The sequence below is a fragment of the Oncorhynchus mykiss genome, chromosome 8 (genome assembly GCF_057628025.1).
Source record: "Oncorhynchus mykiss isolate SJ-2025 chromosome 8, ASM5762802v1, whole genome shotgun sequence".
Lineage (NCBI taxonomy): Eukaryota > Metazoa > Chordata > Actinopteri > Salmoniformes > Salmonidae > Oncorhynchus > Oncorhynchus mykiss.
The window spans coordinates 71,590,001-71,609,212 of NC_143029.1; the positions used below are offsets into that span (position 1 = coordinate 71,590,001).

The window sequence follows — 19,212 nt, forward strand, 5'->3', positions numbered from 1 at the left end:
TTCAACACCTATGTTAAATTCACTGGTTATACCTCAGGGTTCATGTGGGAGTTTTTGGAATTGTCCCCAAAACTGGTGGCCTCTGTGTGATTCACAATGTATGCTGCCTCCTATGTAGGCTGTTCCCCCAAGCCTAATTTTAACCCTGTCTTACACCATTAATCTCATTCCATAATATCTAACCCTGTTCTGTTACAGCAGCAGTCCTTCACGAGCTCACCCTCTACCAATATAACTAAGGGGTCTGAGATTCTCTCTAGAATGGGGATTTTGGGACCATGGTATATATGAAAACCTCGATAAGAACTGGATTGTACACTCTTAGAAAAAAGTGTTCTAAAAAGGTTATTTGGCTGTCCCCATATGAGAACCCTTTTTGGTTCCAGTTAGAACCCTTTTTGGTTCCAGGTAGAACTATTTTTCCAGGTAGAACTATTTTGTGTTCCAAAAGGTAGAACCAAAAGGGGTTCTTCAAAAGGTTATCCCATGGGGACAGCCGAAGAACACGTCTAGGTTCTACATAGCACCTTAATTTCTAAGAGTGTACGTTTCTTGGGAGAACCGACTGAACGGTGCTGTCCTGGCCTGCATTCCTGTGGAAGTTTAATAAAGGATTGTGTTAAACTGGCTGTCCTGTACTGCTTGTGCAGAACGGCCCCTTGGGGGTCCTTTACCCTGGAAGACTCTTTATACGAGGGTCGAGGGAGCCGTCCAGGCGGCTAGGGTTACACTGGGACCCAGCGACCTTAGGGGTCACAGGGCCAAACACAAAAGTGACAATGTGGATAATTGCCTGCAAAAGATAATGGACTGCTGATTGAGATCAATTACTTTCTCAAAGACAGAGCAGGGAAGGGGGTGAAAAGCGTTGAATGAACTCAGGACTAAAACGTCTGGAAGCAGTGGAACAATGAGAAAGCTGGGAGTAATGGAGACGCTCAGTTAACACGAAATGTGTTGATAGAAGGGTTTCAAAACACAAGTGTCAATCCCAACACACATACATGCGTGGATGCGCACACACACTCACATAAACTTGCACTCACTCAGACACACACGCAAGCAGGACTGGAGGCACACACACGCAAACACACACACAGGCAGGCAGGAGTGTGGGACTGATATAAACAGTTTAGCTTACGAAACTGCCTCTGATTGAGACATCAGAATAGCGATAGTTATGTAAAGTTCAGTCAAATGGAACATGACTGAGTGAGTGGGTGCAACAGAGGAGGTTCCTTGTGAGAGAGACTATAAAATCAGTGTCCTTCTGCATGTGTCTGAAAACAAATCACCAAACACACACATGCACACAAACATGGTGAAAACAAAACTCTTCAATGCTCATAGTATTGGAATAATGAATTATTATTTTGCGCTATAAAATATATTCCCAAAGAGTATATTGGTCAGACACATTTTAGTCATATAGCAGACACTCTTATTCAGAGGGACTTACAGTAGTGAATACATACATTTTCACTGTACTGGTCCCACATGGGAATCGACCCCATAACCCTGGCAGTTCAAACACCATGCTCTACCAACTGAGCCACATGTGCCTACAGATACTATACTGTTATTCCCTGTATTGTTTTGAAGATACTGTATGTTTATGTCATTCTGATTTAACCACTTGATTCGATCCAAACTTTGATGAGAATATTTTCCTTTCCGTTCTCTGATTGGTCAGAGGTTAGTTGTCTGGCATCTATCACTTCCTGTCCTTTACCCAATAAAACCTTCATATTGAAAATGTGTGCCGGTGACGCAATCAAACATTGACGCTTTCTCTCCAGCAAAGACACAAAGCCTATTTTACATGACAGAGAGAGAAAAATCTCTTCATAAATATTACATTTTAGAATTATTTTATTGCTCAAATAAGCATTTACAGTCATACAAAAAATGTATTACATGTGCACATTGTATGTTCACACACACGCACACACGCACGCACACAAGCTGGGGGATCAGGTTTTAGTGGTACACATACAGCCAGACAGGGCGTTGTGCTTTAATTCCTAACACAAGTTTCCTCTGCGAGGCACAGCCTGTTCTCACACAGCTCTGTAGTGGTCCTGGATCAGAGAAATATCCTTTAACTGGAATGGAATATACTTACCGTGTTTAGGATTACCTTTATTACACTAACTTACAAAATCATTGGAATGTGGGAAATGTATTTATTTTTATATCATTTCACTTTCTTCTCTAAAAACGGGCTATACTGACCAATAGCCACTGAAATGACCATTCCCGTGAAACCTGAAACACAAGTTGGAGAGCATATGAAGTGAGACCCGAGTTTCGGAGGGAATTTAATGCTGACCCATTGCAATATCCTTTCTGGTAGTTTCTCTCTATAAACAGAGTGATGTCTTCTGCATGTTGGAGACTCAAAGCAGCAAAGTGGGATGAGGCTGAAAATAAAAAGAAACAAGTAGGTCATAGAAAAGTGTTTTAGTTTGAGTGTGTGTGTGTGAGTGAAATTAGACAGAGGAAGAGATGAGGACAGCAGCAAGGGGGGAGTGAAAGAGAAAAAATGTAATATGTAGGCTGACATACAGTGAACTGTTTAACCTGTCCCTAAGACACAGATCCTTCCTCCCTGCAGACTGCCTGATATTTGGAAGCCAATCACAGGCCCCAGTACTCAGAGCATAGACCTGAACGTGACAGAGTCAGCAGGATCCATAAATCCTCATCACACAAGCCTCTCTCTCAGCCCACTCAGCCAGCGAGCAGATAGCTGGCTCCAAACAAAGCGCCAAGAAAGGGGAATGGACCCTGATTATGACTAATGTATGGTAGGAAAGCACCACTGACAGCTAGAGTAGGCCAGAGCCATGCCTGGGTGGGACTGTGCTGGGAGGGGGGTATGGTTGCAAGGCTCTGGGGCTTTGATGTAAACAAGATGAATATCTGCCATGTTTACGCTTTCATTTGGTGCACAATTGTGAGAAGATTGGTTACAAATTGAAAAATGAAGATCAGGTGCAGGGCCCGGGAGCAAACCCACAGCCCCCTTTGCCCCCCCTCCACACACTCACCCACAAATGCATGCACACACATCACACATATCCCCCCCCCCCCCCAGTTTACCCCAATGCCACACCGATACATGACACGGCCCCCACCATTAGAATCCCTAGGCGCTCCCCTACCCTGCCTCTCTCCCTCCTCTCCTCTTCCCCACAGGTGGAAGTACAACCTTACACAAGTACATTTATTTCCAGCTGCCAAAAGTGTGCCCATAAACCTCCTTTTATGCATTTTTGTCACATATTTAAGAAAGTCGTAAGAGTATTTATAGAGCAGTTGTAGTGGTGAGGAGGGGTGAGGAGGAGAAGGAGGGGGTACGCTAACTCGAGCTGCACTGCTGCTGTACTCCTGGATCCTGGGAGAACTGAACATCTTGATTTCATTACAGGGGGTCAGGGGTGGTGAGCGGCAGGGTAGAGGTTTGACTGTGTGTTTAGCTGTGTGTGTGTGTATGTGTGTACACTTGCACGTGTGTATGTGTTTGTGCCTTGCATATATGTGTGCATGCTTGTGTACGCGCATGTGTGTGGTGGGGGGTGTTCCCAATCATCTGTAGAATCCATCATGCCATAGTCCCATCCAGGTGGGGGATAAATGGCCCCGCAGCAGACAGCAGACAGGAGCAGTATAGGGAGTCTGTCTCTATGTGGACTGGGACAGAATAAGAACCTGATGACATCTAGCTGACATAAATATCCCTCTTTACACAGCCCATCTCTGCCTCTTAAACAAGGCCTGTCTGCAGTGCAGTGCTGCGATGACAATGTATTTAGCTCACAATTGACAGCACAGGTTTAGGAGCTCACATTCAACCGCTTTCTGTTAAAAAAATAGACTGCTTGCAACTAACAACTTAAAGTTCCTCACAACTGTCAATTCAACTACGCATGTAGAAGTGTATTCTAATGTTTTTATCAGTGCTTTCATCCATGGAATATTGGTTAAGAGTGTGACTTTTCAAGTAAAGTAACACCACACCAACCACCCCTGACCGCCACACACACACACACACACACACACACACACACACACACACACACACACACACAGTTCGAGTGGGAAAGGCTTCTGTAGCGGCCTAATGCAGCCCTGGCTACCTTCCTGCCGTCACTCAGAAACTGCTGACCCTTGTCCGGGTCGTGTACCCACAGAGTTCACACTCTCTAGAGGTGCACACACACACACAACCCCACAATTCCATCCCTGCTTCACTGCTTCCCAGCTAACACAAAGACTACACATGGCAACAAAAGCGCAACATATCTCAGCAATCAAAGATCCATCACCACGTCTTACTTCATACAATCACAGCTTAACCGGAGACAAAACAGACAGCTAGTCCTAATCCACCATTAAACAGTTAATATACTATTTTTAAATTCATTTGTACAATAAGCTTTAGCTTTATTAATCATCAGATGTGTATTGCTTGTACAATATGTTAAAATCATTTAACGTTTTATTTTATGCTGTGTCTTTTTTCAAATGTGTCAATGCAGGACATTTGATTGTATACTGCATTGACACATTTGAATCCCAGGTGTTATTGTGTTGTAGATACGGCAGCACTAACAGATTAAACACTGTGTCAACCTAGTGTTAAATCCAAGAGCCTGTTAAAACACCCCTCCTCTGAATCCCCCAGCCACCAACTCTATGATAACACATCACCCCTCCTCTGAATCCCCCAGCCACCAACTCTATGATAACACATCTCTCTCCTCTGAATCCCCCAGCCAACAACTCTATGATAACACATCACCCCTCCTCTGAATCCCCCAGCCACCAACTCTATGATAACACATCACCCCTCCTCTGAATCCCCCAGCCACCAACTCTATGATAACACATCTCTATCCTCTGAATCCCCCCAGCCAACAACTCTATGATAACACATCACCCCTCCTCTGAATCCCCCAGCCACCAACTCTATGACAACACATCTCTCTCATCTGAATCCCCCAGCCACCAACTCTATGATAACACATCTCTATCCTCTGAATCCCCCCAGCCAACAACTCTATGATAACACATCACCCCTCCTCTGAATCCCCCAGCCACCAACTCTATGACAACACATCTCTCTCCTCTGAATCCCCCAGCCAACAACTCTATGGTAACACATCACCCCTCCTCTGAATCCCCCAGCCACCAACTCTATGATAACACATCACCCCTCCTCTGAATCCCCCAGCCACCAACTCTATGATAACACATCGCCCCTCCTCTGGGCTCCGTGTTATTTCACAACCTTTATGTTTTAATGACTATTATCTGGCCTTACAGCAGGAGGGATGTGTCGGGACACATAGATACAGCCCCATCTTCCTGAAAATGTTTATTTTCCATGCTTATCACACCTGCCGCTCGGTGTCACAACAACTGTAGCTCCTGTCCATCTCCAACACCGCTCTCATCATTAAACGTAATGTGCCATGTAAGCTTGTAAATGTCTGTTTTCAAAAGAGGGGGTAACTTCAATTGCTTTTGTGTGAGGCACACACAAAGACAGAGAGAGAGAGAGAGATTTGTTCTGTTATTTCATCTTTCAAGTCAAAAGTAATGTCAAGAGTTATTTTGTTATCTACATCGGTAACCTTTATGCGAATATGTCAAGCTGTAAAGTTTAATTGTAATATAATAACGCAGTAAAGATTAAATGTGTCCATTGTTGTTACGTAGATGCTACAGTCAGAGATAAGTAACCATTTGCAAATGTTACAAAGTAGTCGTAAAATCGTCAATCTGGGTGTACATCAATGTCTGTCAATCTGGGACTAAGTCGGTAAACATCAGACTGTAGTGTCACATCACGATGCATTACTCAAGTTGAGATGTACGGTATAACTCAATTTCCACACACAGAAAAACATTACTTACATGGCTGATTATGTATTTTTACAGTAGTTAAATACATAGACGCTGTACAATTAGTGAAAGTACATATTGTTATATAGTACTTATTGCATAATTACACATTGCACATTTTTCATGATTTTGTTTAAAAAACTCAGAACTACCGAATATGCTATTCATATGGAAATATCCATTAATGGACATTGAGGATATGCTGTTGAGGATCATTGATGAAAACATCAGTATGAGAGCTGGCTGTGTGTAGGCGAGATGTCTTGTGTCTCTGTTCTCAGAATGCTCTTTGAACGCAGCAGCAAGAACGTGTTGTGGAAGTGTAGGAAACAGGTGCTTTGTGGTTCAGGCAGGCCGCTCTCTCTGTTTGATGTCCTTTATAAGAAACAGACGGTAAGAGCTGGGCTTGGGTGTGTCCATAAACAGCGTGGGCTAGAGCCAGAGCCAGCAGGGAACTACAGCCTGTCTGTCAATCCCATAGAAGACCGTTAGACATAAAGTGATCAGGGGTTTTCAATTCAATTTAACTATCGTGTAATATATAATATAACTTCAATTTATGCATTTTAAACTACATCACTAATCAAAACTGATGTGAGCAAGGCTGATAGGTCTGGTAGACTAAGCTGAAAGCAAACTGTTATATTTTCTGTGGTCTTCACACACTGCTTGGTAGAGAGGTGGCCAGAATTGACGTAGTATTATTTCCCGGTAGTTAATTTGATCCCACAAAAGTCAACATTAACCTGAGTTACTGAAAATGAATAACTACATTTCCCAGGTCTGAGACCATCCATGTTCCTAGGAGCTACTGTATGTACATGGCCCCAGTCACATTCCCTATAATATCTGTCTACAAAGAGAAACCCATTCAAAGACGGATTCATCACAGCTCAACTAGCTCCTCAGGCTCTCCCCAGAGAGAGGGCATGGCCAACACCCAGCACTAACATGGTTGACCTCGGCCCAAACAGAACGACGCAGAAACAATCAAAATAAACCGCATGATGATGATGTGATAATCTTCTTTGACAAAGCGTCTCCGTCCGATTTTTTTAGCTCCAGACTGACACCTGTTATAATAGCAGGTCTGAAGTGACTTATGAATCTGTTATTCTAGCCTGGCTGCAGCCAGAAGTGATGTAGTGGTGCCTGGAGAAGTGGGTATACTATAATTTTGCCAAACATTTCCCAAACGGCCCGTCCAGCGAAAGAAAGGCGCATACCTCCATTACATTGGGCCTCCCGAGTGGCGCAGCGGTCTAAGGCACATTGCAGTACTAGAGGAGTCACCCTGGTTTGTTCCCAGGCTGTGTCACAACCGGCCGTGATCGGGAGTTCCATAGGGCGGTGCACAATTGGCCCAGCGCCGTCCCAGTTAGGGGAGGGTTTGGGTAGGCCGTCATTGTAAATAAGAATTTGTTCTTAACTGACTTGCCTAGTTAAATAAAGGTACAATAAAACATGTACTTTGATACGCATCGTGGGGATTAAGTACAGTAGTGAGCATATGCAATGCCTACACAAAAAAACTTGGTATTCCCATGTATACCTGCTTATACCCTCCATAAAACCACTGCACACAGACACACATCCCTCTGGCCTGGAATGGTCAGAATCAGCTCAAAAGCTGTGTAATTGAAAGCCTTGACTCTGCTGCTGTCAGACTAAACTGTGGAAAGGCAGAGGCAAAGGCAGTCCAGATGTGAGCCAAGATGTCCGCCGTTCAGCCTAATCAGATTGATTACACCTTTTTTCAATCACTTTGGTGCAATTTCCACAAGTATGTGATAGATTTTCACAACTCCAAGCAGAACATATCATCAAAATGGCTCGTGTTTCAAACCTCTAAGATAACAAATTCACAAAGTCACTTGTTTGCACCAAATTGCTCTTTCAACTTTAATAAATATTAAATCTAAGTACAGTATCTTCAGAAAGTATTCTCACCCCTTGACTTTTCCACATATAGTAGTTCCACATAAAGTTACAGGCCAAATTTAAAATGGATTAAATTGAGATTTGTCATCACTGGCCTAAACACAATATATATTTTTTGAAAAGTTTCCAAATGAATTAAAAATAAAAACCTGACATGTCTTGAGTCAATAAGTATTCCACCCTTTTGTTCTGATTTTTGAAAGACTACCTCAAATCAATACCCCACTCATACAATTCTCTGGAAGGTCCCTCAGTCGAGCAGTGAATTTTAAAAACAGCTTTAACCACAAAGATTAGAGGTTTTCCAATGCCTCACAGTTAAGGGCACCTATTGGTATTGGTGTGTAAAAAAGAGAGAGTCTCGGTTGAAGGACCCGTCTTGAAGCCTGACTGGTTAGGGTCAAGAAGATTGTTCTGAGAGAGATAACGAGAGAGTTGGTCAGAGACAGCACGCTTAAGTGTTTTGGAAAGAAAAGAAAGATGGGATACGTGTTTATAGTTTCACGTCAGATGACTCAAGTGTTGGTTTGAGGAGGGGTGCAACTTGGGCCATTTTGAAGTCAGAGGGGACTCAGCCAGTGGTCAGGATGAGTTGATGAGGGAAGTGAGGAATGGGTGAAGGTCTCCAGAGATGGTCTGGAGAAGGGAGGGGATGGGGTCGAGCGGGCAGGTTGTCAGACGGCCAGACCTCACTGTTCGCAGGATGTCATCTGGAAAGAGGGGAGATAAAGATCAAGGTGTAGGATAGTTCTGTGTGAGTGAGACCAGTGGACTCAATAGGCTGAGTGAATGAGTAGCAGATGTCGTCATCCTTTTTTTCAAAGTAGTTGACAAAGTCATCCACAGAGAGGGGGAGGGAGATTAAGTAGGGAGGAGAAGGTGGAAAAGAGTTTCCTAGGGTTAGAAATGGAAGCTTGAAGTTTAGTTGTAGAAAGTGGCTTCAGCAGCAGATACAGAGGATGTGAAGATAGAGAGGAGGGCGTGAAAGGATGATAGGTCCTCCAGAAGTTTAGTTTCCTTAATTCAGCACTGTTCTGTAAGCTTGCAATGAGTCACTCAGGCACCGAGCAAGAGGGGAGGGCCGAGCCGGCCAGGAGGAAAGGGGACAGTGCGAGTCATAGGATGCGGAAAGGGAGGAGAGTATGGTCTAGGAGGCAGAATCAGGAGACAGGAGGGAGAAGGATTTACCTGAAAGGAGAGATGGTAGGATGGAAAAGAGTAGTGGGAGAGAGCGTAGTTTGCAGCGGTGTATCCATCTGTATAGGAACTGAGTGTTTAGGGTTGGAGGAAAGGGAGACAGAAAAGGAAACAAAGTAGTGATCAGAGACCTGGAGGAGGGGTTGCACTGAGATTAGTAGGCAAGCAGCCTCTAGTAAAGATGCGGTCAAGAGTATTTCCTGCCTGGTGAGTTGGAGGGGTTTGGGAAAGGTCGAAAGAGATGAGGGGAAAGAAAGGAATCGAAGGCAAGTACAAAGAGCAGTGAGCCGTCGTCAGGAAATTAACTTATCAAGGTGTCAAGCTCATGGAGAAACTCCCAGGAGAAACTCCCTGACACCAGGTGTCAGTGACAGTGTGGAATTCAAATGAAAAGATGGGCAGGAGATGGACATATGAGTGAGGGGGAAGAGAAAATCTCCACCTGAGAAATGAGTAGACTTGTGCCACCACCACGACGACCAGATGCTCTTGGACTACGAAAGAAAATATCATTAGATGAAGGAAGAGCAGCTGGAGTAGCATTGTTCTCTGGGGTGATCCATGTCTCCGTCAGTGCCAAAATGTCAAGGGACTGAAGAGCAGCTGGAGTAGCATTGTTCTCTGGGGTGATCCATGTCTCCGTCAGTGCCAAAATGTCAAGGGACTGAAGAGCAGCTGGAGTAGCATTGTTCTCTGGGGTGATCCATGTCTCCGTCAGTGCCAAAATGTCAAGGGACTGAAGAGCAGCTGGAGTAGCATTGTTCTCTGGGGTGATCCATGTCTCCGTCAGTGCCAAAATGTCAAGGGACTGAAGAGCAGCTGGAGTAGCATTGTTCTCTGGGGTGATCCATGTCTCCGTCAGTGCCAAAATGTCAAGGGACTGAAGAGCAGCTGGAGTAGCATTGTTCTCTGGGGTGATCCATGTCTCCGTCAGTGCCAAAATGTCAAGGGACTGAAGCATTGGCTGAAACGAACTGGACATTCTTGACCACGGATCGGCAGTTCCAAACCCTGTCAGAGACCCAGAATCCCACATGAGTTGTGCGCGCAGCGTACACTAAATTATTAAAGGGTTGCAGCCAAGGGGTGGGGAGCGTCTGTAAAGCCTACAGGGGCATGGAAACAGTTATAGAAAACACACAGTTGACAAACCTCCAAAATAGCAAAATTAGATCCGTAAACAACTAGGTAAGATACTCAAATGAGAGAGAGTGGTGTGGAGCCTTAATCGCTTACGTTCCTTGAACAACTCGGCAGAACCGTCTTTGTTTCGGTGACAAAGCCACCACTGACACGACCACTGCTTACAGCTAGTTCTGAGAAACCAGGGGAGACTGCAGAACAAACACTCATTGCTAATTGCCGAACAGAGGTGGCGAGCACACCTCATGTACTAATTGCTGATTGCCTAGGAGAGGTGACATCACTCCCCGTCCAATACAGCCACTGATTACCAAAACAAGTCACAAATTTCCCCGCCCCTTGATCCTGGTTGATGTGTCAACAACTATGTGCAAATGATGAGCAGTCAGCAGTTCACACACCAAGTAGGCCACTGGGAAGATATGCAGCACTTAAAGTACATGTCCCTAGCTAGCAAAAAGACAGTACAAGACCAAAACAGATGAAGACAAAAAATAGATACTTATTACTCCTGGCGATATCAGGAGTCCTCTAGCTATAGAATTCATTAAATGTTTTTACACTACTTAAGCTGAACAGCGTACCACTTACCATTACTGGGTACTGGACTTCCTGACGGGCCGCCCCCAGGTGGTGAGGGTAGGCAACAACATCTCCTCCCCGCTGATCCTCAACACTGGGGCCCCACAAGGGTGCGTTCTGAGCCCTCTCCTGTACTCCCTGTTCACCCACGACTGCGTGGCCACGCACGCCTCCAACTCAATCATCAAGTTTGCGGACGACACAACAGTGGTAGGCTTGATTACCAACAACGATGAGACGGCCTACAGGGAGGAGGTGAGGGCCCTCGGAGTGTGGTGTCAGGAAAATAACCTCACACTCAACGTCAACAAAACTAAGGAGATGATTGTGGACTTCAGGAAACAGCAGAGGGAACACCCCCCTATCCACATCGATGGAACAGTAGTGGAGAGGGTAGCAAGTTTTAAGTTCCTCGGCATACACATCACAGACAAACTGAATTGGTCCACTCACACAGACAGCATCGTGAAGAAGGCGCAGCAGCGCCTCTTCAACCTCAGGAGGCTGAAGAAATTCGGCTTATCACCAAAAGCACTCACAAACTTCTACAGATGCACAATCGAGAGCATCCTGGCGGGCTGTATCACCGCCTGGTATGGCAACTGCACCGCCCTCAACCGCAAGGCTCTCCAGAGGGTAGTGAGGTCTGCACAACGCATCACCGGGGGCAAACTACCTGCCCTCCAGGACACCTACACCACCCGATGTCACAGGAAGGCCATAAAGATCATCAAGGACATCAACCACCCGAGCCACTGCCTGTTCACCCCGCTATCATCCAGAAGGCGAGGTCAGTACAGGTGCATCAAAGCTGGGACCGAGAGACTGAAAAACAGCTTCTATCTCAAGGCCATCAGACTGTTAAACAGCCACCACTAACACTGAGTGGCTGCTGCCAACACACTGACACTGACTCAACTCCAGCCACTTTAATAATGGGAATTGATGGGAAATGACGTAAATATATCACTAGCCACTTTAAACAATGCTACCTTAAATAAATGTTACTTACCCTACATTATTCATCTCATATGCATACGTATATACTGTACTCTATATCATCGACGGTATCCTTATGTAATACATGTATCACTAGCCACTTTATACTATACTATGCCACTTTGTTTACATACTCATCTCATTTGTACATACTGTACTCGATACCATCTACTGTATCTTGCCTATGCTGCTCTGTACCATCACTCATTCATATATCCTTATGTACATATTATTTATCCCCTTACACTGTGTACAAGACAGTAGTTTTGGAATTGTTAGTTAGATTACTTGTTATTACTGCATTGTCGGAACTAGAAGCACAAGCATTTCGCTACACTCGCACTAACATCTGCTAACCATGTGTATGTGACAAATAAAATTGGATTTGATTTGATTTGATTTGATTTGATTTAAACCCAGATACCATTTCATCACTTTACTTACACTGAACAAATGTTTTTAAGCAACATGCAAAAATGTCAATGATTTTACTGAGTTACAGTTCATATAAGGCAATCAGTCAACTGAAATAAGTGCATCAGGCCCTAATCTGTGGTTTTCACATGACTGGGCAGGGGTGCAGCCATGAGTGGAGCCAGACCCAGCCAGTAAGAATTAGTTTTAACCCACAAAAGAGCTTTATTACAGATAGAAATACTGGTCTCAGATGATCCCGCAGGTGAAGAAACTGGATGTGGAGGTCCTGGGCTGGCATGGTTACACGTGGTCTGCGGTTGAGAAGCCGGTTGGGCATACTGCCAGATTCTCTCAAACAATGTTGGAGATGGCTTATGGTAGAGAATTGAACATTCAATTATCTGGCAACATCTCTGGTGGACATAAACCATGAACTAAAAGGGGACTTACTGGAACCAAGACAAAGGTCCCCCAGAGAACATTCCCTTAGGAAATGTACGCAATGCTCTTAGAATGTTTTTAGAATGTCAGAGGGATAAAATCACGCCAAAACCCCTAAGCGATCTAATGGGAACATCACTGAATGTCCTCATGACGTCCCTTGTTCGCTGGGTTAGGACTGCACTGCCAGCACAATGGCATGTGGGAGGTTAGGTGGAAAGGCTCAGAGTACGATATTGTGATAGGGTCTGCTTTAAATCAAAACCAATACAGCTTCAGACTAAGACCAAGATATTCTTGTCCCCGATTTTGATCTAATATTAAAATCATTATTTTCCTTTTCAACTCTACTTCCTTCCATCGGATGAAACTGCCCCAAAAACGTCATATCAAAGCATCCAGAATGGAAAAAGTGGATACAAGCATTCTAAAAGGACAGCACCAGGTGGTCTTTTTAAGCCGGGCATAGATTTCAGACATTTAAATCGATTCAAGCGGGATTTGAGAACTGAGATAGCGGAGCCTGGGTTAAAGAAACCCACCATCGGGGAGAGGAAATGCTGTTCTCAATGACCTTACTGTTACCAGTAACAACCCTGCATAAAGTCTCTCTTCCTGATATCAGTCTGGTCTGGGCCTGAAACATCTAATTCAGCTCCCGTCCCAGGAACTGGCCTTCATTTCCTGTCTGTGCTGCAGCCATTGCCTATTAAAATTACACCCCACTGTCCCACCACCCCACCACATCCTCCTCATTCCCCTACGAGCAGCATCGCTCTGCTCCATTCCCAGTCCCCTTTGGGTGGATTCAGCTGGCCCCAAACACACACCCTGGAAGGTAGTGGAGCTGGAGAGGCTAACTAGGCAGATCACTGACTGATGCCTGCCTCGCAAGCTTTGCAGTTTAGGAGATTATGATCTGACACAATTCCGATTTTGAAAGAAGTTCAGGTAGAGTCGTGCAGATTATGTGGCTCAACAGAAAAAAAACTTGCAAAAGAAATATGTAACTTAATATATTTTAATGAAATGTTCATGAATGATATGCATAGCATGAATTTGGCACATTTGTAAAACTGTGGTTTCGGAGTCAGAGAAACCTCTTATTTTTTTCTCTTCCTGCTCAACTTACATCCTGCTGCACCCAAAAGAGCTCTTGTTCCATCATAAGAAAGTAACTCACAAACTCTGTGGCATAACATGTAAATGTAGTCAATGTTGATTCATAACCTGTATGAATAGCTGAATATCCTCCCTTCGGCCAGACACTCTCCAGCCAGCCAGTTTCTCCAGAGATCAGCATTAAATTGTAATTACTGGAAGCTTTCAACGTATACATTGTCACATCATCGTACAGTGAGTAGACCCTCAACAGAGATTGCTGTACATTAACCAGATGAAAACCCCTTTCCTTCAGTCCTCGGAAAGGTAAAAAGCATAATTTCTGGAAGTGTGAATAGAGACTGGTGAATAGCAAATATACTTACCCCCATGCACTCCACTCACCCTGTTATACACCGTTCCATGTCCGAGCACACAGATGGTATCACACAATAGTAGCACACATGCTCCGGCCCTTATATGAGATTAACATTGTTACTTTACAGAAAAGCTTGAGATTTCCTTAAATCCAGACTAAGGGGCTGAATCCCAGGAAGGCAGATAAAAATGATTTACATTTCAATGCATGACCCAGGTCATTAAAAACCAGGGTCTACTTTTCTCCTTTCTCTGAGTATGCATAAATGTTGAGCAAAATGCAGCCAGTGTTTAACATGTCCCCCAGTACTCTGTGCCTGTACTCTCCGGACACTCACAGAGAGGGGGCCTCCACATTAAAGGGAAACTTCACCACTTGACACTATTTGAGTTGTTTTTCCAGTGTCCCTACATAATTCTGATTGATGAGAGTTTTTTTCAGACATAATTATGCACTACGGCTGTATTTTTAAAACATTTTATGCCGGGAGAGTTCAACCAATCACGTCATCGGTTGATTGAGCCTATTGTCTGATCTTTAAATTAATGTAACATTTTGTAGCAATTACTGTGGCCTTTGTGTTTCGCCGATTGCACGATCATACTAGCAGTGAGTAGATATGGTTTTCCTTGTTCAATAACGACATTGGACTTGTCTCAATTATGTTCTTATCTGCAAATGATATACTGTAGGTTGACTCATTTTCCCTGGCTTTGTGAAGACCATAGCCTGACGGGAGCCCTACTTCCTTATTTCCACCCTCGAAGGCAGGCTTTTCAAAACGGGGGCGGTACTAGTTTACTGGTTCATTGGAGCTATGTTACCTTGCACTGTCTATCCTAGATTGCTAAATAATTAGCTACAATGGCTGCTTCCGATGATTCATGTTTCCAAGAAGAGCTGGATGATGAAACATTTTTTTAATGTAATTTAATATAGGAACATACAGCCCTATTTATTTGAGCCAGAATACACTGAAGGGTGTTGAGAATTGCGAGACAATCAAGCAGTGGCTGCAGCCTACATCAGCTGGACAAGCACTCAGGAGGGCAAATGACAAATGAGTAAGTTGTTTTGCTGTCGGTAGCTAGCTAGCATTATAACCTTTCTTTTTACACGAGGCAGAGTTGTTCAGTACAGTGCAATTAGGTGATTGATTCGGTCATAACGGGTTTTACTAGTACCACTTCAAGCCAAGCTAGCCAAGTTTAGCTAGCTATTTAGCTAGCTAACTGTGTTTGCTATACATAAATTGTACTGTAATCTAAAGTTATAGCTAGTTAGCTAACTAGCCTAGCTAGCCTCAGTGCCTCTCATTAGGAGAAATACTGTAGAAATGTTTTGATGATGATGGGGAAGAGTAAAGGAAGTGTAAGGATCGACGCTGGTAGATGAGAAGCAAGAACAGGAAGTGAACATTTAATTAGCAATGGACATGGAAGAGGGCAGGACAGCGTCTGGACATGAACACATAACTACATTAATACTGACACAGGGAAACAAATGGGGAAGCAGACAGAAATAGGGAAGGCAATCAACAAAGTGAACGAGTCCAGGTGAATCCAGGGAGCGCTAATGAGTATTGATGGTGACATGTGTGCGTAATGAAGGGCAGCCTGGCGCCCTCGAGCTCCAGAGAGGGAGAGCGGGAGCGGGTGTGACAATACCCCCCCGTCTAGGGGTGCCACCCGGCATTCCACCTGGGCGAGCCTGGCGGGCCGGATGAGGCATGGGCGCTGGACAAGCCGGCTAGGAGTAGAAGCCAGATGAACCAACAGAGGCATGGGAGCCTGGCGAGCCGGCTGAGGCTTAAAAACCTGACGATCCCACTGAGGCGTGTGAGCCAGACGAATCGGCTGAGGCGTGGGAGCCTGATGGTGCGACTGAAGCTTGACGTGGGGTGGGCGCCTGCCGAGCCCACCAAGGCAAGAAGACCTCTTGAGCCAGCTAAGGCATGGAAGCCCGACGAGCTAGCTGAGGTACTCCCGGTTTCCTCAGCGACGGCACCCAGACCCGACGTCACCAACCAAAACAAAAACTCTCTGATGCTTCTTTTAGTGGTGTCAGCATTCTGTAAGGATCGGCGCAGGTTGATGACAAGCAAGTACAGGGAGTGAACATTTAATTAGCAACGGACATAGGACAGCGTATGGACATGAACACATAACGACATTAACGTAGAAAAAGAAAACAAATGGGGAAGCAGACAGAAATAGGGAAGGCAATCAACAAAGTGAAGGAGGACAGGTGAGTCCAGTGAGTGTTAATGTGCGTAATGATGGTGACAGGTGTGCGTAATGGTTGGCAGCCTGGCGCCCTCCAGCGCCAGAGAGGGACAGTTGGTACAGGCGTGACAGGAAGGACTTTGGCTTTATAACTCGTATTAATCTTGGAGTAATATTCTACAGCATGCTGCTAAAGTAGGAATACAGACAGTACACAACGATTGCCCATGAATGTTTAAAGGCATTTTCATCTTTCTTTAACAGATAATACCGCTTGGATATAAAGAAGTTGATCCAGGCCTAGCCAATCCAGGCCTCCTGACCCCTCCTGTCTCAGCCTCCAGTATTTATGCTGCAGTAGTTTATGTGTCGGGGGGCTAGGGTCAGTTTGTTATATCTGGAGTACTTCTCCTGTCCTATTCGGTGTCCTGTGTGAATCTAAGTGTACGTTCTCTAATTCTCTCCTTCTCTCTTTCTTTCTCTCTCTCGGAGGACCTGAGCCCTAGGACCATGCCCCAGGACTACCTGACATGATGACTCCTAGCTGTCCCCAGTCCACCTGACCGTGCTGCTGCTCCAGTTTCAACTGTTCTGCCTTATTATTATTCAACCATGCTGGTCATTTATGAACATTTGAACATCTTGGCCAGTTCTGTTATAATCTCCACCCGGCACAGCCAGAAGAGGACTGGCCACCCCACATAGCCTGGTTCCTCTCTGGGTTTCTTCCTAGGTTTTGGCCTTTCTAGGGAGTTTTTCCTAGCCACCGTGCTTCTACACCTGCAATGCTTGCTGTTTGGGGTTTTAGGCTGGGTTTCTGTACAGCACTTTGAGATATCAGCTGATGTACGAAGGGCTATATAAATAAATTTGATATGATTTGAATTTGATTTAGTATATGTCACTGGTCACCCCCAAAGCCAATTCCTCCTTTGGTCGTCTTTCCTTCCAGTTCTCTGCTGCCCATGACTGGAACGAATTGCAAAAATCTCTGAAGCTGGAGACTCACATCTCCCTCACTAGCTTTAAGCACCAGCTGTCAGAGCATTTTACAGATCACTGCACCTGTACTTAGCCTATCTGTAAACAGCCCATCTATCCACCTACCTCATCCCCATATGGGTATTTATTTATTTATTTTGCTCCTTTGCACCCCAGTATCTCTACCTGCACATTCGTCTTCTGCCGATCTACAATTCCAGTGTTTAATTGCTATATTGTAATTACTTCGCCACCATGGCCTATTTATTTCCTTAACTTACCTCATTTGCACTCACTGTATATAGACTTTTTGTTTTCTTTTGTTCTACTGTATTATTGACTGTATGTTTTGTTTATTCCAAGTGTAACTCTTTGTAGTTGTATGTGTCAAATTGCTACGCTTTATCTTGGCTAGGTCGCAGTTGCAAATGAAAACTTGTTCTCAACTAGCCTACCTGGTAAAATAAATAAATAAAATCAGAATGAGCTTTTCCCCACTAAAGGGCTTTATTACAGACAGAAATACTTCTTAGCATCAACTTCTTTGTATCCAAGGGGAAATGCTGCATACCGCTATTTAAACTCGACTCGGTCTTGAGAGAAAATAAACTTTGTCTTAAATACAAGCCATGTCTATCTATATGCTATATTGACAGACAAATGTACTGTTTTATTGAAAAATATTTTGTTACCAACAAATTAAAGTTTAAATAATACACAAACTCCTTGCATCACTTGTTTTAGATTGAAGCCAGTTTAACCAAATACATTTCATGAATTTCAAAAAAAATTGATTCAGAAGTTGAATTCAACACTTTATTGGTTTCTGAAATGTTTTTGTCACATATATATATATATATATATATATACATATATATAAACAATGCAGTTGTTAGAATACTAGGCATTCTATATTATACTACAACATCAGTCTAGCTGAATATGGATGTTGTATATTGTGTTGGTTGAATTTTCACGGCAGGTTCCAGAATGTTCTTCAGCTGGTGAAACTATTCTTGTGTATGGGTATTTGCAGCTGGTTTAGCAGGATTTGGCGATGTTCTTCACCACCCACTGCTTCGACCTCTTGCAGAAGATGCGTATGTACTGCAAGTAAAAAATGAAGACTGATCATGAAGATGCATAACTATACCTTAAATCATGTTAATTTGTAAACAAAAAAGGGTACGGTAGACTGGTATGTGCTTTGTTCCACTTAGAGTCAATAAAGGGGCATTGAGATGGGCTGTTCGCAAAGATGTGCAAAGTTTGAGGGTGCTTGACTTGTACACAGTCTAGTCGAGTATTGTTGTGTATGAGCACCTACAGTTGTGCTTTTGAGTAGACAAGCACTGCCAACAACAGAGTGAATAGGCTAGAAGAGTATACTAACAGCACCTCTCCCCCACGCCAAAGACCTGATTGTAATGGAGTGAGAAGTTTGAGGAGCACTTGTCTTGTAGACAGTTTAGGGTATTTGTGATTTTGTTTTCTCAAGAGGGTATTGTCCTCCCAATCAAAAGATCAGAGAATGAATAGTACTGAAAGCATAAGCTACAGCTAGCTAGCACTGCAACACATACAATGTGGTGAGTAGTTGACTCAGAGAGAAAGACAATAGTTTAACAGTTTCAAGAAGTTAAATTCTTCCTAAAGAATCTATTCCTGTCAATAGATCATGCATGCTAACCTTCAGACAATACCCACCTCCATAGAGACACCATTCAGTCATCCACACCATACCCTCCTTACTAAAACCTATTTTGGTCCAATTTAGACTTCAAGCCTGCATGAACAATCAACTAATCCTTTAGTAGATTTTAGTAAGATTTTAAAAGGTGACTTAGACTAGTTCCTGGTGATGCCGCTGCAGATAATGCGATCAGACTCTAA

The 19,212-nt window shown here is 44.0% G+C and overlaps 1 protein-coding gene across 2 annotated transcripts; it reads left to right on the forward strand.

Moving 5' to 3' along the window:
- Positions 1-3,031: 3,031 nt before the first annotated feature.
- LOC149982100 (uncharacterized) lies at positions 3,032-17,945 on the forward strand. 2 transcript variants are annotated; one of them, XM_090183146.1, is made up of 2 exons: positions 3,032-15,177; positions 16,603-17,945. In XM_090183146.1, the coding sequence occupies exon 1, from the start codon at positions 11,098-11,100 to the stop codon at positions 11,653-11,655; it is 558 nt and encodes a 185-aa protein (XP_090039272.1). In that variant the 5' UTR covers positions 3,032-11,097; the 3' UTR covers positions 11,656-15,177; positions 16,603-17,945. The 2 variants fall into 2 exon arrangements, with proteins under 2 accessions (XP_090039272.1, XP_090039271.1); XM_090183145.1 differs by having other exon boundaries at positions 16,831-17,945.
- The last annotated feature ends 1,267 nt before the right edge of the window (positions 17,946-19,212 follow it).